Below are 23,883 nucleotides of genomic sequence, written 5' to 3' on the forward strand. Positions count from 1 at the left end.
CAATGTAGTAAGGCCTGTATCAACTATTAGACTTACATCATTTACCTGGCTAGATATGCATGACTAAAATTTCCATTACTGCCCAATGGCAAACATTTTAGATTTGTCACAAAGCCCAGGACACTGGAATTTCATTTAGATCAAAACTCAGAAAGTGTTACACTAACAAAAATCAGTAAAATCTGATAAAATCATATAACTCATTTAAAAACGCCATTATTTATAGATTTCCTTTGGAACATACAGCAGGTAATAATGCAATGAAGACGTTTTTACAATATTTATTAAGATAACAAATTTATAAATTGAAAGACTCAGAGGCACATAGTTGGAAAGGCCAATACCATGGGAATAATGAAGTCAGCACAGAAAGAAGGTATGAACAATCACAGCCAGTACAGGATTTTGTTTAAAAGCCACATCCCCAAATAACACATCATACGAATCATCCTTCAAAATTACCATGATAAAAAGTTATTTCCTTCAAAGAAAAATAATTCTTTCCACCTACCGAGCCTAGAAAATCCTATTTACAATGAACTGTATGGCATTTCATCCATGTTAATACAGCCTCCTCTATTACTGCCATTAGAAGTATTGAAAATTTTATAGCTATTGTATTTACAAATGCACATAATATTTAAATTTGCTCTTCATTGAGAACAACTGAATATATACTTAATCAAATCACAATACAAATGTTTTAGTGTTGAAAACACATTTTGTGGGAACAAGTGTACAGGGAGAGGTGTATTTAGAATTATGTTGTTTCTGAAGGATTACTAGGCCAATAAGTCTGATAAAACTCAAGGTAGTCACAAAACAGATCTTTGTTGATGAAGAATTTAATTTATTTCTGTTTTAACTGGACACACTGGACTTCTTCAGTCAACTTTCACCACACTGTAAATTTTGGTAACAAACCAAAAGCATGCAAAGAAGCCAATTGTTCCTATAAAAGAAAAAAACAAAAATAAATCCTTTTTCAAAGGAAGCTTCATAATTTACACACAAATACAGACTTAAACTACTACCTTCCAGGAATATATCATAGATCCATGAGCTGTTTCGAAAAATATACAACCACCTCAAATCAAATTTCTTACAGAAATTGACAGAAAGAACTTTTTATACTATAAGGTTACCTAAGCTTTCTATAATACATTTTTCTGATTATGTGCAAAAGACCAAAATTAAAAGATGAAAAGCATGACAACTTTCCTTTCCTATGTAAGAATATTTTCTTATCATAAAATGGAAAGATGCTATCAAAATGAATTCAAGGTATGATATGAATAACTTAAATAGAGATCAGATTCATAGAATAATTAAATGGGGATATTTTCTTAGTTATTGGGAATTATCGGTTTTCAAAGAACTATAATAAAGTAACTCAAGAAGTTTTTACAGTGTTAAAAGTTGATATAATTAGATAATAACAAAGATGCATCCCCACTGAAAATGAGAGGTGGCGTGGTTCCAGAGAATGGAGCAGCTCTGTCACGAGCTGCGTATAACATCTTTGGACTAGTCCACTGAAATTTACAAGCCCACTTCTTTAACTTATTAAACAGAGATAATTTTATATGCCCTAACTGCCTCCATAGACTGTCATGCAGAGTAAATGAGATGACTGATGAAAAAATATATGCCTTGATTTAGAGGTATCTTCATCAATCTAGATTCCAAAAAATTTGAACGCTAGATGGGTGACAAAAATGAGGCTCTGAGGCATTGTCTAATGGCCCTGTGGCTGGTAAGTAGGACCAGAACTCAAATTCCCTTTTTTTGACTTCAAGTGTAGTACTCTTTTAAACTATACCATGCTTAGATTTACTAACCATAGAGACTCTGTTTTACAAAAGGGTATATATACTAAACTATAAAACTGCCTAACACTTTAAAAACCTGAGGCATACCATTTTTTCCAGGATTACCCCTGAGAAACAGTCAAAAGGCAGGAATGCAAAAAGAATACAGAAAGGGACATACATACTCCTTGTGTAAGTTTTATATTTAAAGTCCCAATGGTTTTCACCATTGTTTTAAATGTAATATAAAAAAAAATGTTAAAGGAGATTTTCTAAGTCAAGTGGGACATTACCGTGGGAAGTTATACATGTTACTATACTCATTCTTACATCATGCATGCACCGAGAACCTACCATGAACAGTCACTGTTTGGGAGGGTAAACAAAGGGTCATTACTAAGCTTAACTTAGGAAGAGGTTGGGGTTAATTTCAGAAAAGCAATGATGAAAACAAATATATTTAAACAACCTTATGCTGAGCAAGAACTTCAAGATAACAAGAGAAGGTATGTTAAGATGAGAAAAAAACATTTTATCACCATACTGACAACCCTATAAAAAGTTTATTTTGTTCTTAACAAATACTTTTAGTATTTTATTTTTTTTCTTAATATGGAATAGATATAATGTCCATACCAAAAGTGGTATCTTTCCTTAAGTGACTGAATATTATTTTGTTTTATAAAACAGACTGACTTAGATAAGGGTTTGGAGTCCTGAACTAACTATGGGCATACTCCACTTTAGCAAACACCAACCCCATTATGTCTGACCAATGACCTGGAATACAGAATTGATGTAAGTGCCTGAAGCTTGTCATATACAGATATAGCAACAGAGGCACTTCAAAAACCTACTTAGTTCTCTTAAATGTTAACAGATGAGTAAAAAATAGACCATTTCTAATTTTTAAAAAGTTTTTTTCTTTTGGGCTCCTATATTACCTTATATAGCATGCAACACAACCTTAGATAAAATTTTAGATGTACATTTTTTGTGACAAAGAAAGATCCCCTCAATTTTCTTGTTCAGTCATTCCATACATGTTTATCAAGTACCCATGGGGCTCTGAGATAACTTTTATCCAGATGGACAGAGAAAAAATACATATATAAATACCAATATAATATACACCATCTCCCATTAGGTACTTGAATTTTAAAGTGGAGATATAAACTTGTAGTTTAAAACTTCAAGAATAAGGAATGTCCTATGATTATCTTTTCTTCTTATCATTTATTCTCAATCTCATCTTGACTTCACTTCCCCAATTTCTATTTTACTCCTAAACTTAGGTAGCTAGAGATTTTTACCCTATTTTTGAAAATAAAGATTGTATCATTAAGAGGTTAATGGGAAAACCTTGAGAGGTACTGGTCCAGGGTCCTGTACTTTTAGCACAACAATGACCCTGTTGGGTCTTCTTCCCCGTCGGTTCTGCTTTCTCCCCATGGCTTACTGACATTCCCCACAGGGGGCAGACCAGGCCATGCTTAGCTGCACTGAGGACTAAAGAAGGGAGTGCGGAGTAGAAGCCTTCATGGGTTTTATAAGGAAAATATTTATAAATAATTTGAGTAATTGGTCTAAAAATGTATTAGTTAAAAATAATCATTTAGATTCTTACCTGTAAAAAGAAAGAAGATCAAAACCATTATCATGGTATAACCAAAGTACAGAATTGTACTTGCCGTTCCCGTGATTTGCAGTTTTGAAAAGAAGTAGTGTATTGCATATATTAAGAAATAAACTGCAGTAAAGCCACTAGTCAGGAATGAACGCCACTGCCAATGATAATCCTAGGTAGAAAAGAAAAAATTAACAAACAAGAATTACTTGCCAATTAATAGATAACATGTGGAAGAATAAAGTTACAAATCAAACACGGCTAAGTGAAATAGCTCCCAAAACCTAACTTTTGCTATTGGTTCCAATCATTTTCCCACCTCACTAACAGGGCTAAGAAGCATTCCTTATCTTTGGTGGGGTTACTTCAATATCAGCTAAAAACATATGGAAAAATCTTAAACAGTTTATGAATAATGAAACATTAAACTATATTTTAAAATGTATGCTTCCCAAAGAAAAGCAATACACTTTTTACTTAGATGTTTACTTACTTACAAAGCTTACTTACATTTACATACTTCAAAATTAATATTACTCATATTATAGTCTAGTCAACTAAATTAGGAAGAAGCTTAGTTTATTAAGGCCTGTTTGAAATCCATTTTTAGTTATTATTAACATAATTTAAACAAGGTAAGTTTTCACAATTTTTATTACTTATTTATTTATTTATTTATTTATTTATTTAATCAGTACTCACACAAGGATATGTTTATTGATTTTCTGAAGAGAGGAAGGGAGAGAGACAGAGAGAGAGTGAAGGAAACATCGACGTGAGAAACACTGATCAGTTGCCCTGCAATCTAGGTATGTGTCCTGACCAGAAATCAAACCTGAAACCTTTTGCTGTGCAGGATGATGTTCCAACCAACTGAGCAACTCAGCCAGGGCTAAAACAGTTCTTTTACGTAAAGTGGCTTATAGCTTAGCAGATCTTGTAAAAGAAGTACTTCACTATCTTTCCTACCCTTTTGAATACGTGAAAAACAAATATATTTTAAAAGTATATCAAGATTTGAAAATCCAAAAGAATCCACACACAAAAACTACCATAGCTAATAAACAAATTCAGCAGTGTTACAGGATATAAAATCAACATGAAAATCAGATGTGTTTTTATACACCAGCAATGAACAATCCAAAAAATGAAAATTTATAAAAAACATTTACAACAGCATCCAAAAGAATAAAATACGTAGGAATAAATTTAACTAAGGAGGTGAAAGACTTGTACACTAAAACCTACAAAACATCGCTAAAAGAAATTAAGGAAGATTTAAATAAATGGAAAGACACCCCATGTTTATGGACTGGGAGACTTAATATTATTAAGATGGCCATTCTTGCCAATGTGATCTACAGATTCAATGTAATCCCTATCAAAATTCCAATAACCTTTCTTTTTGCAGAAATGGAAAAGCCAATCCTCGAATTCACATGAAATTGCAAGGGGCCCTGAATAGCCAAAATAATCTTCAAAAAGAATAACAAAGTTGGAGGACTTATCCTTCCTGATTTGAAAAGTTACTACAAAGCTATCGTAACCAAAACAGTGTGGTACTGGCACAAGGATAGCATATACACCACTGGAATAAAACTGAGAATTCAGAAATAAACCCAAACGTCTATGGTCAATGGATTTTCAACAAGCTTGCCAAGATCATTCAATGAGGAAAGAATAGTCTCTTCCACAAAGAGTGCTGGGAAAACAGGTTATTCACATGCAAAAGAATGAAGTCAGACCCCTAACACCATATATAAAATTTAACTAAAAATGGGTCAATAACCTAAATATATGAGCTAAAATTATACACTTAGAAGAAAACATAAAGGTAACTCTTCATGACCTTAGATTTAGCAACAAATTCTTGGATATAGCAACAAAAGAAAAAATAGATAAAATCAGATTTCATCAAAATTAAAAACTTTCATGTAAAGGATATTACCAAGAAAGTGAAAAGACAACCGTATAGAATGGGAGAAATATTTGCAAACCATGTATCTGATAAAAGTCTAGTATTTAGAATATATAAAGAACTCTTACAAATCAACAAAAAGATAAACAACCCAACTTATAAAACAACCCAATTTATAAACGGGCAGACAAAAGGAACAGACATTTCTGCAAATAAGACACAGAGATGGTCAACAAACACAAGAAAAGATGCTGAATATCATCAGTCACCAGGGAAATGAAAAACCACAATGAGATACTACTTCACATATACTACGACAGCTATTATTAAAAAAAACAAACAAAACAAAAAATAACAGTGTTTGGCAAGGATGTGGAGAAATTGGAACCCTTGTGTGCTGTTGGTAGGAATGTAAAATGGTGCAGCCACTGTGGAAAACAGTTTGGTGGTTCCTCAAAAAGTTAAAGAATTACCACATGACTCAGCAATTTTACCTCTACATATATACTCTCAAAATTGGAAATAGGTACTCAAATATTTGTACATGAAATTTCATAGCAGTACTATTCACAATAGCCAGAAGGTGGAAACAAACCTAATGTCCATCAATAGATGAACAAATTGGGGTATATCTATACAATGAAATATTATTCAGCTATAAAAAGAAATGAAGTACTAATACATGTTACAATGTGCTGAACCTTGAAAACAGTCTGCTAAGTGAAAGAAGTCAAACCCAAAAGATTACACGTATTATGTGAAATATCCAGAATAGGTAAATCTGTAGATACAGAGGCAGACTGGTGGTTGCAGGGTCTAAGGGGCAGAGGGGAATGGGAATTAACTGCCTAATGGTTATGGAATTTTGTTTAGGGGGGGTGATGAAAATATTTTGAAACTAGATGGAGGTGGTGGTTACACAACAGTGTAAATGTATAAGTGCCGATGAAATGTTCACTTTACATAACTTACTAAGTGATCATTCGAATAAATCTCATACCCATCTGACACCATACACAGTTATTAGAATATTATTGACTATATTCCCTATGCTGTACTTTACATCCCCATGACTATTGTTAACCTCTATTTTTTATAAAAGCATCTCAAGTTTAATAAAGTTAGATTTTATCTCCTGTATAGAAAATAACTATAAAAGAATGATTTACAACAACCTAAATCTTTAGATATCAACTCTAACCTATTACATAAGGATACCATCATTTTGCCATGTTGCCACCAATATCACTCATTACATTCTAATATTTTGATACATTTTTTCACTTAAAATCAGTTTTTCTCCTCTAAAATTTCAGTCTAGAAGTATGTTACAAAAAGAATACTAACTGAGTCAGACATTTAAAAGCTGAAAAATAGGAATTTAGCATGACCTGCTACTCTTAGGAAATTAACATTTTAAAGTTAAGCTCAAAGTAAACACTATTACTGAACTGGGACACAATCTTAATTTAATCCTAAAAAGAGATACATTTAACTTCGAAATACAGGTTAATTTCTATCTTAATAACATGTATCTACAAAATTACTTCAAGTAGTTTCAGTCTTATGCCAAAATTATAAATACTGTGTACAAATTAATATAGGTGAATATTGCTAATACATACCTCAGCACATAAGTGGAAATAGCAAAGAAGTATAGTTGCTTCAGAACATGTAATAACCAAAATGATGAACACCAGAAACAGGAAGCCAAACATGTAATACATCTGGTGAGACCTATGATCAAACATGTCAAAATGAAACTATATTTTCTCTCTGACACAGTAAATGACACAATGTTTTCATTTTCTTGAACTGAAAATGTTTGCTCTTTCTCCCAACTAATTAAGACATACCTTTTTTAATTTGGTAAAATATTTTTTAAAAATAGGTTTTTATTGATTTTACAGAGAGAGGAAAGGGGAAGGGGAGAGAGAGAGAGAGAAGCATCGATGTGAGAGCATAACATCAATCAGCTGCCTCCCACATGCACCCCGACTGGGGGTGTAACTGCAACCTGGGCATGTGCCCTTACTGGGAACCGAACCACCGACCTTTTGGTGCATAGGACAACACTCAACCAACTGAGCCACACTAGCCAGGGTTACCTTTTTTTAAAACAATTTTTGATTTTAGAGAGAGAGAAGCATCGATTAGTTGTTCACTTATTTATGTATTCTTGTATGTGCTCTGATGGGGGGTTGAACCTGCAAACCTTGGCATATCGGGACTATGCTCTAACCAACTGAGTTACCCTGCCAGGGCCTTCTCCCAACTAATCAAAGAAGACAAATTCTCATAGGTTTAGACAGTGAGGGGGTGAGGGTGGGGCAGGGGAAGAAGGATATGGCAATGTCAAGGACTGTGCCTTCCTGCTCAGGTAGAACCTGAAACTCTTATTTATTCAAATATGCTTAGTCTACTTTTCTACTGGTGAGTCTGACAAATTTGATAAAAAAATTAATGGAAAGGCAAAGCCAAACTAAGAAATGGTCACATTTAGTATACATAGTGTCTTAACACATATGATAAAATCAGTAGAATTTCGAAAATGTGTAACGATCAGAAGGAAAGAGGTTCTAATTACTAAAAAGCTCAAATTTAGTTCTCATTTTATGCTACCTTAAACCTTGATACTTTCTGTAACATAGGTCAATATGATCATATAACTATCATAATATACTGCAACATACACACCTAAGAGAGTGGCTCAAAGTTACCACTATGAGTGTTACCTGTTTTTTTAAAAAAGTTAAAAGTGGAATAGTTCTACTTACTGTAAATTAAGAGGATTTATTTATAAATTTACATTTTTACATGCAAAAGGATTTACAACGAATCACATAGCTTAAACTATGGAATATGTGTTTTGTTTGTTTTTCCTTTTTCTCTTTTTTTTTTTCTTTTTCTACATAAAACCACTATGAGTTTTTCCATACAAACAAGAAATTAGAGAATGAAAGACTCTTGGGGTAAGAAAGGACATTAAAAGGTTAGCTAGCTCAACCCTTCTTCCAGTGCTTGCTTGAAACCTCTCTATCAGGAGCTCAGAGCATCTCCTCTGAAGCAGTACAGATTACTTGTTAAGAACATAGGTTTGGAGACTTGGATTAATTTTTTTGTCACGTGGTAACCATGTGACAGAAATTACTTAGCTTCCAAAGCTTCATTTTCATCTCTGTAAAATGTGGATAATAACCACCTCATAAAGATCTGAGAATTAAGTTAGAGTAAGAATTAATAAGCCTCAATTAATAATAGCTGTTTCACCCGGCTGGTATGGCTCAGTGGTCGACACATGAACTAGGAGGTCAGTGGTTCAATTCCCGGTCAGGGCACATGCTGGGCTGCGGGCTCGATCCCCAGGAAGGGCGTGCAGGGGGCAGCCGATTGGTGTTTCTTTCTCATCAGTGTTTCTATCTCTCTATCCCTCTCCCTTCCTCTCTAAAATCAATAAAAACATATATTTTTTAAAAAGCCGTTATCACTATTATTTTTTTCCCACATGAAGAAAATAAAATATCCTTTGAGCTCTTAAGATTTCTGATTATTGAGGAATGGTCTATATTTTTAAGATATAAATAGTAATCCACATAAACAAACCCAGAAAGCTAGTACTACATATAACGGTAACGGGAATAAGAGGACTTAGTCCTTAGCTTACCAAATACTATTCAGAATGAAGAAAAGCTGTATAAAGATGCACCCAAAGGGCAAAATCCCTCCCATGATAATACCAGGCAATGGCTTTGTGTAGAAGGACTGCTCAGGAATCTGACGTGGAATCTGATTGGTTCGAACTGGGTGTTCAATGGCCTTCAGTAAAGAAAGAATGAAAAAAAGAATTCATAATTACTTATCTATTTTAAAAATTATTCTCTGTACTAGATTGTCTGATTTTTCTCGGCTTCCATGCTGACACTAACGGCAATACAGTCCATTTAAGTTATCAAACAGAAATCTGTATTTATAAGCAGCAAGCCAGACATTATCAGATACAACATGCAGTCTGTCTACCGGAACGAGCCACCAGTTTCCGGCAGCCAGCCACTGACTAATGGCTTCACAGAAAGTATGAAATGTACAGGAGATAACATAGTATTTGGAAAATAATAGTTAATAAAAAAAGAGAGTTAGGTTTTTCCTTTTAAATATATACTCACTGTAAGAAATCAGCTGGTTCTGAAATTATAGTCAATGTATTTTTATTTGGAGCTGGGCAATGTCATCTTTGCTAAAATTGCTCAATTTTACAAAGATTTAAGAGGATGAAGAATACAATCAATGGCTATATGACCATAAGGTATGGATGATGTTCTCAATTGTTCTCTCTTTCATAACATACTACATGATAGAATAAAAATAACTAGAAACTAAAGTACCTAAACATAGTTACATGGGGGGGGGGGAAGGGCATGTACGTGGAAATTCATTTTCTTGCAAAAAAGTTCAAAACATACTTCTAAAGTTTTTGTGATACATAAAAATTTAAACCTTGTCAGTCTCATTGAGTTTATACTTCCATGACTAGATTATTTTACATGTAGATATGTGTGTATATGTGCATAGAACCATTATATATATTTCTTCAATTTTTGTATTTTTAGAATTTTAAGTACTTATTTAATCTATGTAATTTTATAAAATTCAAACTGTGACAGTTTACTATTTATGCTACATAGATTTTAAATCATAAATTAAACAAAATGCCAAAGAATTGAAAATCTTGTAGTAGGTGCAGTAGAGACTAAGAAGCAATAATAGTTTCTTCCAAAGTGTTCCAGGTCGCCTCACAACTTCACTTTCTAATCCATACACTCGGTTTACTTAGTTAAGTAATGCAGATTAGAAACGCTTATTGCTAAGGAAGAAACGCACATAGATTAAAATAAAAAGTAGTAAAATAATTTATTTTAATGTCAAAAATTCAAAGTTTTAATTAGTTTAAATTAGCTTTTCATTTCCTATTAATCTGTATTAATTTCTATTTACTTTAAAACTTTGAATTTTAAGTTTATATCTGTAATCTCTCTACCATTCTTAAGTACGTACGACTTTTTTTTTTTTTAAATAATGACTGCAATCAAACCTCAAAGTCATCAATTTTCGGTGGAATCCAGATCCCACAGGACAAGTTTATATCTTTTAGACACATGTCTTTTAAGGTGGCATATGCTAGTTTCCACAGTTGAAATTCATTTGAGTAAGTTAACATCCATAAACTTACATTTTTTTTAAAACCAAAGTATGCACCAATAAACGTTAGAGGCACAGATATGCAGAACCAAAGGGCCAAAATGGCAACCAGTGTTCCAAAAGGAATAGCTGCTGAAGATCCTTCTCCCCAAAGAATCAGATTCATTATAAAGAAGTCAGCAAACACAATCCTGAAAGACAAAATAGGCTTTTAGGTAAAACTTGAGTTAGAAGCAAAATGAAATAGTAGCAATCATATGTAATATTATAATTTCTGTGTTATATACAAAGAAAGTAGAATTACTGAGTCATGGAGTATCTGAATTTAAAATTTCAATAGAAATTGCCAAATTGCGCACACACTTTCTCTCTCTGGTTATTGTATGTAACTCTTTCATTTCTGGCTAGCAAATGAAACAGTTCTGGCTTCTAGTCTTAACCTTTGGCACGCTTTATTCCTGCTGCCTGTTCAGAGGCTAGTTCTTGCCCACCAGATGGGCAGGATTTGAGGAGTTGGGAAGAAAGTGGGTTCTATTTCTAGGGTTACATGTACATCAGACACTTGATATCAGAAGCTATCCTCCAAGGAGACACTGTTGTTTTGTCTTTTTTATGTGGTGGTTTCTAAAATTTTTCAAAAATTTTTGGTATATGCCTGGCCGGGTGTGGCTTAGCGGTTGTGCATCGACCTAGGATCCAGGCGATCAGGGTTCAATTCCTGGTCAGGGCACATGCCTGGGTTGCGGGCTCGATCAATGACTCTCTCATCATTGATGTTTCTGTCTCTCTCTCTCCCTCTCCTTTCCTCTCTCTGAAATCAATAAAGATATATTTAAAAAAAAAAAATTTTTTTTGGTATATGTTACTCTACTTAATTGAATAAACTAAAAAGCAGCAGTGCTTTTGATAAATATCTGAAAATGTATTCCTGACTGAATTATCTCAGCTGAGGACTTCTTTCTATGACCATGTCCAAAGCTTTAAAACACAGCATACACAACAACATACCAGACTAACTTCTACAGACTAAGACAGACAGACTTTTTAAAACGGAACATAAGCCCGGCCGGGCGTGGCTCAGCGGTTGAGCGTTGACCTAGGATCCAGGCAATCAGGGTTTGATTCCCGGTCAGGGCACATGCCCAGGTTGTGGGCTTGATCAATGACTCTCTCATCATTGATGTTTCTATCTCTCTCTCTCCCTCTCCTTTCCTCTCTCTGAAATCAATAAAGATATATTAAAAATAATAATAATAAAAAAATAAATAAAAAGGAACATAAAAATTTCTATACCTAGAGGTGCTTTTTCCAGATAAAACATGTAGTAGTCATTCTGCAAATGTTTATTAAATATTCATTTTACCCCTTTTAAAAAATTCAATTCATTTTCTTGAGTACATAGTTTAGAGATAGGAAAGATTAAAGACTTAAGGGATTAAAAATTTGTGAACTACAATGACTATGTTAAGAAAGTTATTATGGAAAAATTCACTTACCCAGGACAAAGAAATGATGTCAATAAAACGTTTGTTTTCCACTTCTCACCTCCAAAGGCTGTAGAAGAAAACAAAAATGGCATCACATAAAGACTTTTCTTCAAAGCAATACTCCAAGTCTGGTTTTAAACAAACTGTCAAATAGTCCTTTGTGCCTATTCATAGAAAATGACACTAGCAAATGAAATTCTATTCCTTAACCAAGTGAACCTAATCAGAGATGGATATCACAGGACTGCCCTGGGTAAGTCCTGCTCTAACAATTTTTGCTTCAGCATAAAATAAGTCTAGTACCAGTCATCCATACCAGTTTTTCCTTTCTATTCTTTTTTCAACTTCAAAACAAAACAAATCCGAACTTCTAGGCCAGTTTCAGTAGTGGGACTGGGTAGAGAAAGGGCACACTGGAGATTCTTGTTTATTTTGAGGTCTCAGAATTTGTTATAAAAACAAGAACCCTAAAACCTGACATGCAACACAGTTAAATTTCCATAGCAAGCCAGAACCTTAAGGATTCCTCTAGCATTGTAGTTTCTGGTAGGATAAGGGTGGAGGATGGAAGATCTATGTGCCAGATCAGGTGATTAAGAAGAGTAGAAGGGTTATGACCACTTGACAGAACAAATTTGCTTACATTTTACTTCCTCTGCTCCTTCCCTCTCCATTTTTTCCCCCACTTAAATTTAAAAACTCAAGTACAGAGTAACAAATGACAGTACTCCTCTGCTCCCAGTTTAAAAGTTGGAGAAACTGGCTGAGATCTAAGAACAAGTCTGATTGTTTAAAAAAGTGTTAACATAGTTAATAAGCAAATATCACTTGCCCTAAAAGAATATGACAATTATATATATGATCTGAAGTAAGAGCACCATTGATAGAGAGACTATTGTGAAATTATTAATTTTGGGTTTAATACAATTCCAATAAAAATTCAAAGAATATTTTTTGAAACATTAGAAATGATTCTATATAACGAAGTATTTTGTGACTGGGGCCATGTAATAGCACCTCTCAGAATGTTCTACCTGATTAATATGCAACTTAATCTGTAACTGGGAGGTCTTGTCTAGGGCCATACCACCCTGAACGCACCTGATCTCGTCTGTAACTGGGAGGTCTTAAGAATGAAGAGGAGTTAAAGAGGGATTTGTCTGGGATAAGGGAGTATGGAATGGAACCTCATGCAGAGGAACAGCATGTGGGGAAAGGTTCTTAGGCAGGTGTAAAGGACCACTACCTGATTGAAGGCCTGAAAGAAAGTCAGCATAGCTGAAACAGTAAGAAAGGGGCAGCTTATGTGCAGGCAGGGGTCGAACTATATCTCACACGTATTAAAATACATATGACCACCCTAATTCTATGTCCTTTAGTAAAGAATGAAAGAAAAAAAACTTGGCAAAATTCACAGAAATTAAACACACTTAAATACACATACATATAGGACTTCACATACTCAGGAGAAAATTATATCTGGCAAAGTCTAACTAATCTTTCTACTTGGGGCTGAGCATAGCCAATCACATGTTAAGGCCTCCTATATAAACCTTACTATTTTAGCTCAAGCCTTGTTCATATCAATCCTAGTTCTGTCCCATCTCCCTGGCACTTTAATTCACAGATTACCTACAGGACCATCTCAATGGATTTCAGATGCCAGGCAAACTCTGGCAATCACTGACCCTGGCAAATATTACTTGTTTTAGTGAATAAATCAGTGATACCCATTTGTAGACTTTCATTAGTCTACATTTCCATGAATGTAGCAAATCTAAGTTGTTCAGATGAACTTGCTAAATCAAAATTAAAAGAAGAAAAAAGATGGGATGGTGGATAAGCACCTAAGTTTGCTTATCACTGTATAAGCATTTTTGAACATAAATCTAGGGATAGTCATCCACTTCACAAGCTTCTTTTAAATAAGGTTACATACCTGTAATACATATTGTTTAAAGCGCATCAACAATCAGACATCAAGACTCAGACACAATGATATAGCAGATTAGATTCCTGATCTGACACCCAGTCAGGGTGGCTTTTACTTACACTTATAGAATCTGGCAGCAACATAGCCTGCAGGAGTGCCCAACAGCACCCATAGGACCACAGCGCAAGTCATCAGTGCTCCTCTGTTAGCAGGTGACAAAAATCCCAGGCAAGCAAAAACTAAAAGAAAAGTAATATAAAATTACAAATTGTATTAATGTTTCCTTCGCTGTGAAGTGATATAAGGCCCCATTTTTTGGCCCTGGCCGGGTGGCTCAGTTAGTTAGAGCGTCATCAGATATGCCAAGGTTGCAGGTTCAATCCCATCAGGGTACATACAAGAATCAACCAAAGAATGTATAAATAAGCGGAACAACAAATTGATGTCTCTCTCTTTCTCAATCTAAAATCAATCAATAATTTTTTTTAAAAAAAAGATCCTTTTAGAAATAATAAACTCAACACAACTTCATCAAAGTATACTATCTTACCATGTAGCCACACTGAATCTTAGTAACATTTAAGGTACTGCATTAATAGATCACATATAAGGCAAGCTCCACTTTGGAAGTTTCTTGTCAGGGTATGTAAGACCCCACCTTTCCTGTTATCAGAGGAGGGTGATTGAATGCTCATGAGTACTTTCAATTCTTCTAAGATTCAAATAAAGCTTTTAAAATTAACATCAATAAAAATATTCCCACTATGAAATATTCTCACGTTTGTTCCTTTTAAAAGGTACTCTGGGGTAAAAAAAAACCCTTGTAACATGCAAACATAAGAGACAAGACAGAATCTAATCAAATAATAAAATAGGGAATGAATAAATTATAAAAATTTGGAATTTTACTTACAGAAAATGATTTTAGTATTAAATATTTAATATGCATCAAACATAAGAACACATGTTCACTAAAAAATTAAAAGGTCAATGGTTTCTGAATTGTTCCAGTAATAGTAATTTGTTACCATTAGCAAGCATCACGAAGGAAACATAAGAAAAATAAATGCACATTTAGAAAATTATATTCATAAACATTTTTTTCTCTTAAAATTAGGAAAACTGGAAGACCATGGAAATAATGTATCCCCAGAGAGTAGTATCAGAACCACTCCTGTAACTGGTAAATACCTCTAAATGAAGTCTATTTAAAAAAAAAAAAGAATTGTTCTAACTGACAACAATTTAAGTAAAATTCCCGAAGATTTTCAGGTGGTGCAGGAGGAAACCCTACCCACCCCATCCCTGTAGGAAGATCTTTCCTGAACACTGCTAGAGAAAGAAAGCAGTTTTGCTTTCTAAAATCCTTCTAAAATGAGAAAGGATTCAAAAACATTTCTGCCCTACTCACTCTTATTGCCTCTCTCACTGAAGCCAAGAATGTCTTGAAATCTAATTATACTGCTTCCAGTGGGGTGGGACAGTGATCCTGCGTTGACCCTGCTCCCAGGCCACTGAGACTCAGACCCAGATGGTGTTTCAGGACCTAGTCATCTCCAGCTCCAGTGCTGCTATGACAAAGGCTGGTCTCTGTGCAGCTGAAGAGATGTGCAGAGTCAGCTTTTGGGCACAGCTAATCCTACGCCAAGTCACGTACACCCAAAACAGATCTGAATGCCAAAAGGACTCTTAGAGACAAGCTAGCCTAGCTACCTCACTCAGAAAACCTGGTTCTCAATCAATTATTTAGAAAAAAGTATTTTTTACTTGATTTGCACTTAGCACTTACACAGAGTCACAAATGTCATAATTAAAATCTGCGCTCCTGATCCTAGAAAGACTGACAGCAGCATCCCCTTTCTTGGAGGACGGAATATATCGCCATGAACTAGTTTCCAGCCAAACTCTTCCTGGGCATCCTCCTAAAAAGGGAATGAAATTGTTTGTCATGTGCTATCACCAAGAAAACTAGGCAGTTTATTCACTGTTGAATACATTGATATAGAAACATTAAAAAAAACTTACAAATGTTAGTATTTCAGTTTTGAAGTATAAAGCTTGACTCATAGAGCTTTACAGTTTCCTAAACTGTTTGTAAAGGAATGCTGTGTGTTAAGGTCTATAAATACTAAAGTTATAGAGAAATTTAAAAAAGAAATGCAAAGATCATGTGATAGCTACCTAGTTCTAGTCTAAGCTTTATGATCCAACTGAATGTCTTTTTTTTTTAAAAAAATATATTTTTATTGATTTCACAGAGAGGAAAGGAGAGGGGGGGAGAGAGAGAGAAACATCAATGATGAGAGGGTCATTGATTGGCTGCAGCCCACAACTCGGGCATGTGCCCTGACCGGGAATCGAACCCTGATCGCCTGGATCATAGGTCAATGCTCAACCGCTGAGCCACGCTCAGCTGGGCTGAATGTCTTAATTTTCAATCACACTCTACCCTTTTCAACCTACATTCATTAATCTCCAAATAAGTTAGATCTCACACCTACTTTGCTGGAACAAAAACACCTAAACATACACTGAGAATTAGACCCTACCTCATCACTTATGAGGAATGTACAAATTGACGTCGTATTAAAAGTACAAAGGCTCTGCCTTAGCTAGTGTTGCTCAGTGGTTAGAGTGTCGATCCATGCACAGGAGGGTCAAGGGCAGGTACCTGGGTTGCAGGATGGATCCCTGGCCCCTGCTGGGGTGTATATGAGAGACAACCAATTGATCTCTCTCTCACATCGATATTTCTCTCTCTCTCCCTCCTCTCCCCCCTTCCACTCCCTCTAAAAATCAATGGACAAAATATCCTCGGGTGAGGATTAATTAAAAAAAAATTTAAGTACCAGGGCTCTAAGTGTATTAAGTAAAATTATATTTGAGATTGGCTTCAAAATAATTGAGGTGGGGGAAGTAGGTGGGATTCTACAGATAAAACAAAACTGAACATGAGTTGGTAAATGTTGGACCAGGGTGATGGGTATACTAATCTTGTTGAATGTCTGTGTTAAAAGTATGGGGGGGAAATTATATGCACTCCTTCTTTTAGGTGAGGCAATGCATTAGATAGACAAGGAACCATTTCTGATTACTTTTTTACTGAACAAGTATACTAAAACATTCAAAGGATGTAAGTGAAAACTAAGTTTCCACTAACAAGACAGGTCCCCTTTCTTGGAGCAAATAAATGTGACTGGTTTCTTATTATCCTGGCGGAAATATTCTACCAATAAATAAGCAAATGCATGAATACCATAAGATATATTTCATATCTTATCTTTTTAGTCTAATAACATCATGGAGATGCTTCCACATTTGTACACAGAGTTGCCTCATTCTTTTTGATGAATACAGAGCATTCAACCGTGTGTGTATTCCGTAATTGAAATCTTCTATTATGAACAGCACATCCTCTTTTTAAGATAAAAAAAATAATAACAACAGTAAAATCCTTTGCATCCAGATTAGTTTCTAGGAATGAAATTGTTGGGTCAAACTATATAATAAACTAATATTGCCAAACTGCCTTCCATAAGTTATACCAATTTACATTCTCACAAACTGCATCAAAGCGCTCATGTCTTCAATCCATCAACACATTCTCGTATCAAATACTTTAATTTCTGCCACTGTACCAGGGGAACAATCTTACATTGCACTTTTAATTTGCATTTCTCTTATAATGAATAACTATGTTGTATCTTTTTATTTGTTTCAGAACCATTTGTATTTCTTTTTAATGGACTCTTCATGTCCCTTGCCCAGTTTCTTACTGGATTTGTTTTCTTAACGATTTTAGGATTTATTGAGGAATTAAACAATTTGTGTTTGTAGCAGGTGTTAAAATATTTTCCCAGCCTGTCCGGGCATGGCTCAGCGGTTGAGCGTCGACCTAGGATCCAGGCGATCGGGGTTCGATTCCTGGTCAGGGCACATGCCCGGGTTGTGGGCTCAATCCCCACTCGGGGCATGTAGGAGGCAGCCGATCAATGACTCTCTCATCATTGATGTTTCTATCTCTCTCCCTCTCCCTTTCCCTTCCTCTCTGAAACCAATAAAGATATATTTTAAAAAAAAATTTTTTTCCCATTTAACATTTATCTTTTTACTTAATGGTATTTTACTATTCAGATTTTTAAATGTAGCAATCATTTATTTTATGGCTTCTGGCTCTGTCACACTTATAAAATTCTATCCTTATCCAAGATTTTAGCTAACTTCACGTGTTCTACTATTTCATAGTTTCACATTTTCATCTAAATCATTAATTCTTTCAGTATAAGAAATAGAGTTGTTCTCTACCTTATTGTTTTCCCAGATAGCCATTCATTTTATCCAATACTATGTATCCAATCTGTTTTCTAAAATATACTTTTGATAATCTCCCATTCTAGACTCATTATTATTATATACAGAAAATGTTTTCTTGGAATTTTTTTGGTTCACCATCCTTTTAAATCTCTCTTTAGGATTGTTTTTTATTTTCTGCTAAAGTATTTCTATAGAAATTCCTTCATTGGAGGTCTGTTTGTGGTCAACTGTTTTATTAATCTGAAAAAAAGTACATCATCTTTATTTTTGAAAAGTAACTTCTCTGGATACATGATTCTATGTAAATAGTTAATTTCTCTCACAAATTTAAAGATATTATTCTTTGAACTTCTATTGCTAATTTGTTTATCCTTTGCAGACGCTCAGTCTTTTTTTCCTGTGGCTGATTTTTGCCACAGTTGATGTAGGTGTGGATTTCTTTTTATTTATTCTGCTTGGGATACATTGTTTCCTTTATCTATGGATTTTTATCTTTCATCTGCTCTGGAAAACTCCTAGCTACTATTTCTTTTTCACATATTTTATACTCTGTAACTAATAGTTCTAATATCTGAAATCTTGGGGTGTGTGTGTGCCTAAATCTGTTGTTTATTGTAAATTTTTGTGAATTTCTGCTTACAGACAATATTTTGTTGATCTTAAATTGTGGGAATCCTGCAGCTAAATTTGGGAAACTTCCCTTCATAGAATTTCTACTTGAATCTGTCAAGAATCAGAAGGCACTTACAAAGCTAGAATCATTTTGCTCCCCTTCGAGAGGCTAGGATTAATGTAGGAGGAGACTGAGGTTCAGCTCCCTCACTAGTGACCTAAGATTTAGTGTTCTAAATGGTTCAAGACTTGATACAAGCATCGACAAAAAGGAGAACTTCAACCTCCTATGCTTGTGTTGCTTCCTGCTCTGGCCTCAGCTCACTTTTTTGGGGTGGGGGGGTAGTGTAACAGAGTGGGGAAGAGAAAATAATAAAAATTTGAGTTTTTTTGTATTTATGATAAGTCTCTGTGGTTCTTGTGGAAATTTTGTTAAAGAGCTGCTACGAATGAAAAGCTATAAAATTTATAACATTATGCAACTTAAAATGTCTGAGAATAAATGAGGTTGGGACATTATATTACTCTGAATATATCAAAAGGTTGAAATAATAAATATTTGGTTAAAATTAATTTTTAATTAATTTTTTACAAAAGTAAAACTTGCTTGGGAGTGATTCCATTCCACTTTGCTGTTTCACACACTGGGTGTATTCTGGGAATGGAGACTCTGACAGAGCTGACAGTACATAAATGAAAAAGAAGACAGAGCTAGAGCTGTGCACCTACACCCATTCTGCACCACCTACTGACAGATGAGGCTGCGAACAGTTCAGTTCCGAATGCTGTGGTGACTGACTTTCCAGAGAATACCAATTCTTTACGATCATTTCTTATTTGAAAATGTGAATTCAGGATAACTTTTGAGAAGAATGTTTTAAAAGCACATTCTGTCAAAAGCTACTATTGAAACCCTCTCCATATCAGGGGAACCATTTTGCAAAGTACATGACTGTCGAATCACTATCCTGTACACCTGAAACTAATACAAAATAATACTGAATATAAACAGAAAAGAAAGTACAAAGACAATGCATGGAAGACCAAAGAACGGTTCAAATATTTCACTCACCGTAGAATCCATTTGGTTGTATCTGGCAATATCTTTATGCAGTGTCCGCAGCATAATCATAGCGACCATTCCAGACAAGAAGAGGACAATGACCAGGGAATTCATAATGCTGTAGAAATACGCACGTCAGGGTTAATCTGTAGCTTAATATTTGGAACAGTGAAACTCTTTTTTAATTATTTACTAGTAATATTAAAACAAGATTTTTCTTGTTTTAATTTGTTGAATTTTAGGTAAAAATTTTATTTTATTTTAGGTAAATACAAATTTTACCTAAAACTTAACAAATTCAACGAGCTGTGTTCTGCTATGTATCCTTCTAGAGGATATATAACTTTATACAATTACAATATAGTTTTGTGTTCTGCTGAGAACTAGAATTATTTTCGTTCATGTTCAACATTATTAAATAACTACTGTGCCCAAATCTGTGCAACACAAGCTGCAAGAATCAACAAAGGACTGATCTGTCTCTCAAGAAATTTACTGAAGCACAAATTTACTCAGTAAATTAACGAGTGTCAAAGGGTAGCTGTCGAAGTAGGAAAAAGAGAGTGATGAACCAGGAACAGCTTTCTAGATGGAAGTTTTGAGTCATGCTTTTAAGAGGGAATAATAATAAATAGTCATAACAATAGCAGCAGCTTGTTTACTGAGCATTCTTCCTTCCAGGTAAGGTGCTCAAATGCTCTGTTTCATTATCTCCTTTAATCCTCAGAACAGTCCAGAGAGGCAGACATTTCTAGATAAAGAAATGGACTCTGAAATACCGAGTGACCTGGCCTGACTCATAATCGGTAACTTAAATCCAGAATTAAATCCATCTCAGATCCAAAAGGTCAGACTTTTGAGTAACTGAGGAGAATTAGAGTGAATATGACAGATGTTCAAAGGGACAAAGAGTAAAGAATAACTACAGAGCAGAAAGCAGATTAAGCTGTCGTCTTACCTGAACCACTGAATGTGGGTATGAGGCATAGATTCCAGAATATAGTCCCATCTAGATGCCCACCTGATATTTTTATCTTCCTACAGGTATTAAAAACAAAACTCTTTAAATAAGCATTTGCTGACAAAGTATATTAAGAATCCAAAAATTTCCATTCTCAGCTTTACCTTCCATTCAGTCAATAAATGCAATTTCCCATTATCATAACCTGGGTTAATCATGAGATTCAGGGAGTTTCAATTTACTCAAGTCTCAGGAAAATCAGGATGAGAGTAAATAGTAAATAAAAAATAATAAGAGTTCCTAAAGGTACCTAGTTACTTGTACTTTTCCAAAATCTTGCTTTAAATTTTAAATAGCAAGGGTTTATTTTAGATGTCAAAATTTAGGGCTATATTTAATTTTTTCAGAAAATTGAGTGGAATAACTTACTCGCTTTAACGCCATCTACTTATGCCTTTGAGACACCTAACTAGACCAGAGTCATAACCTAGGTACACTGAACATCTGGTAGGTGTCACCCACATGGAACTCTTAATATGTAGAAATATATATTGTTTACTGCACTAGGCTTACAAAATTACACACTATATGGGGATAGTAAATGTCACAACTATATTGGATTGCCAAAATAGTTTATTAAAAATAGAGGTGGAATATTGCCTAAGATCCTCATAAAATAAACTTTTACTTTCCTCCTAAAAAACTTCTCCATTAATTAAAACCCTCCCTCGAATTCCCTAAGAACCTATATAAATCATCTACCATCAGGAAATGTTCCATTGAAGTTTATATGCAAACCCAGATTTTTAAAATGGTGTTGTTTTCCCAAATGCTTGTAGCATATATCTTTGACAATTTCACATGGATCTTCTATGCCTACTTTCTATCTTTTGCCTTATATGTATCTCTATTGCGTAACAATTAATCAGATTCAATTCTCCAAGTTGCTATACTTCTCATTTAAATGAAGACTTAGTTTTGAGTGTAATTATGTTGCCTGGTGCATTGATATAAACTATTCTAAAAATCAGCTCATTAAAAGCTTATCTATTTGACAAGCTCAATCATTAACATTTTTAATTAGTTTAAGGAGTATGAATTTAAAATCAATTCCCGAATTATATGAAAGATAAAAACAAACTCACCTCGAAGCTAATAGAGTAAGTATAGGCAATTTTGATCTCCCCAGAAGCCTTGTTATTTATATCCATGGGGCCTCCAGAGCAGTCTGGATTATCTGTATGGGTATGTTTGAAACTGTGGGAAGAAACATTTTGGCAAGATGCTGATAAAGTACAGTTTTAAAAAATGGGGTAAAGTTAGAGATTTTGTACATATTTCACAATGCTGCTGATAATCAAATGTGAAATTATTTATGTCACATTTAATAGTATAAACATTTACATCACATAAATAATGGGCATAGTTATAAGAATGTGTACAAATTATTACTCAAAATTAGAAACAAACTTGAAAACACCATACTTGAAAAGCATTAAGTGCCCTGGCTGGTGTTGCTCAGTGGTTAGAGCATCAGCCAGTGAACTGAAGGGTTGCAAGTTCAAATCTCAGTCAAGGACACATACCTGAGTTGCAGGTTCCCTCCCCGCCCCTGGTGGGGCAAGTGAGGGAGGCAACCAATTGATGTGTCTCTCTCGTATCAATGCTTCTTTCTCTCTTTCTCTCTCTCTCTCTCTCTCTGCCCCCCCTCCCTTCTCTCCCACTCTCTCTGAAAAAGCGATGGAAAAAATATCCTCAGGAGAGGATTAACAAACAAAAAAACAAAACAAAAAAAGGAAAGAAAAGCAGTAAGTAATCTTAAAAAAGCAAACACAGTGAGTTAACTGCCACCTTATTATGGTATGCATTTCTTTACTGCCAGTGAAAATGACTAATTCTAATGGGCGGAGCCAGGGTGGTGGACACAGAAAAAATGAAATAATCAAAAAGAACCTCACAAATAACTGATAGATACTTTCACACTAAAAATGTTGACAAGCTAAAGAGATGCCCTTTTAATGACTTGTCACATACTGGTACTAACATTGCATGGAGACTTTCAAAATGACACCACTAATCAGCTCATTTGGGCTTCTGATGAGAGGTCAAGTTGCAAATATTTGAAGCAACACTTTTCCATTGTAAAGGGAACTCTGTCCAACCACCTCACATTCTCCATTCCAAACTGACACGGAAAAGGTTGTCAAAATTTCCTGACTGAAAAGCAAAACAAAAAGGCACCCTGACTTGACCAAGAGACCATGAAAGGAAAAAACCCGGAACTCAGTAACAAATCATGCCAAAGGGAGTTTTAGTAAAATCAATCCTGAAATGTCAGATTATATACTAGAATACTGATTAAGGAAAAAATTAATTAGGCCCCAAATATTTATTCTTTGGGTCTAAATTTCACTTACATTTATTTACTTTTTATGTTTGTATAGTTACCTTTTTGGTTCAAGTTTAGCAGCCACTAATCTTGCTCCCATGGACCCAGTTTCAACAACATGGTAGAGTATTTTGATATCAACATGGTTAAAGATGTAAAATGTGTCTCTTTCATGGAATTCTGGCTGTGGAACAGAACTTAAAGGTAGAAAACTGGCTATACAAGAGTCAAATCATAAAAAACTTCAAAATGAGTCACAACAAGTAGGAAAATTTAAGCTTGGACAGGATTTTAATCCTTCCCCATTAAAATATTTCAGTTTTAAGCTTAAACTCTTTATAAGCCAAAACTAATTGGCGGAGGTACAAATTACGCTTCTTTAATGTTTTAATTCTTACATAAAAGTTATTAAGTGCTTGTTAAAAAGAATATATTTAATATTTTCTAGCTCTTTACCACAATATAACAAAATAAATGTTAAAATATTACATTATGAGCATGCTAAATCTTATACATTTTAACACTTTTCCTCCACGTAAGTTTGTAACTTTGGTCTAAACCAATAACCTAAA

The 23,883-nt window shown here is 34.5% G+C and overlaps 1 protein-coding gene across 1 annotated transcript in view; it reads right to left on the minus strand.

Moving 5' to 3' along the window:
• Positions 1 to 265: 265 nt before the first annotated feature.
• Positions 266 to 23,883, minus strand: part of TM9SF2 (transmembrane 9 superfamily member 2) — a 49,737-nt gene continuing 26,119 nt past the window's right edge. Inside the window, exons 6-17 of the mRNA XM_081128377.1 lie at positions 23,371 to 23,495; positions 22,068 to 22,179; positions 20,920 to 20,999; positions 19,971 to 20,079; positions 15,762 to 15,894; positions 14,092 to 14,211; positions 12,049 to 12,106; positions 10,584 to 10,743; positions 9,021 to 9,172; positions 6,982 to 7,093; positions 3,439 to 3,610; positions 266 to 952 (exon numbers count right to left, since the gene is read on the minus strand). Coding sequence (XP_080984503.1) covers positions 885 to 952; positions 3,439 to 3,610; positions 6,982 to 7,093; positions 9,021 to 9,172; positions 10,584 to 10,743; positions 12,049 to 12,106; positions 14,092 to 14,211; positions 15,762 to 15,894; positions 19,971 to 20,079; positions 20,920 to 20,999; positions 22,068 to 22,179; positions 23,371 to 23,495 — 1,401 coding nt within the window. The 3' untranslated portion in view covers positions 266 to 884. The remainder of the gene's footprint in view (positions 953 to 3,438; positions 3,611 to 6,981; positions 7,094 to 9,020; positions 9,173 to 10,583; positions 10,744 to 12,048; positions 12,107 to 14,091; positions 14,212 to 15,761; positions 15,895 to 19,970; positions 20,080 to 20,919; positions 21,000 to 22,067; positions 22,180 to 23,370; positions 23,496 to 23,883) is intronic.

The sequence above is a fragment of the Miniopterus schreibersii genome, assembly GCF_964146895.1.
Source record: "Miniopterus schreibersii genome assembly, chromosome: 2".
Taxonomy (NCBI): domain Eukaryota; kingdom Metazoa; phylum Chordata; class Mammalia; order Chiroptera; family Miniopteridae; genus Miniopterus; species Miniopterus schreibersii.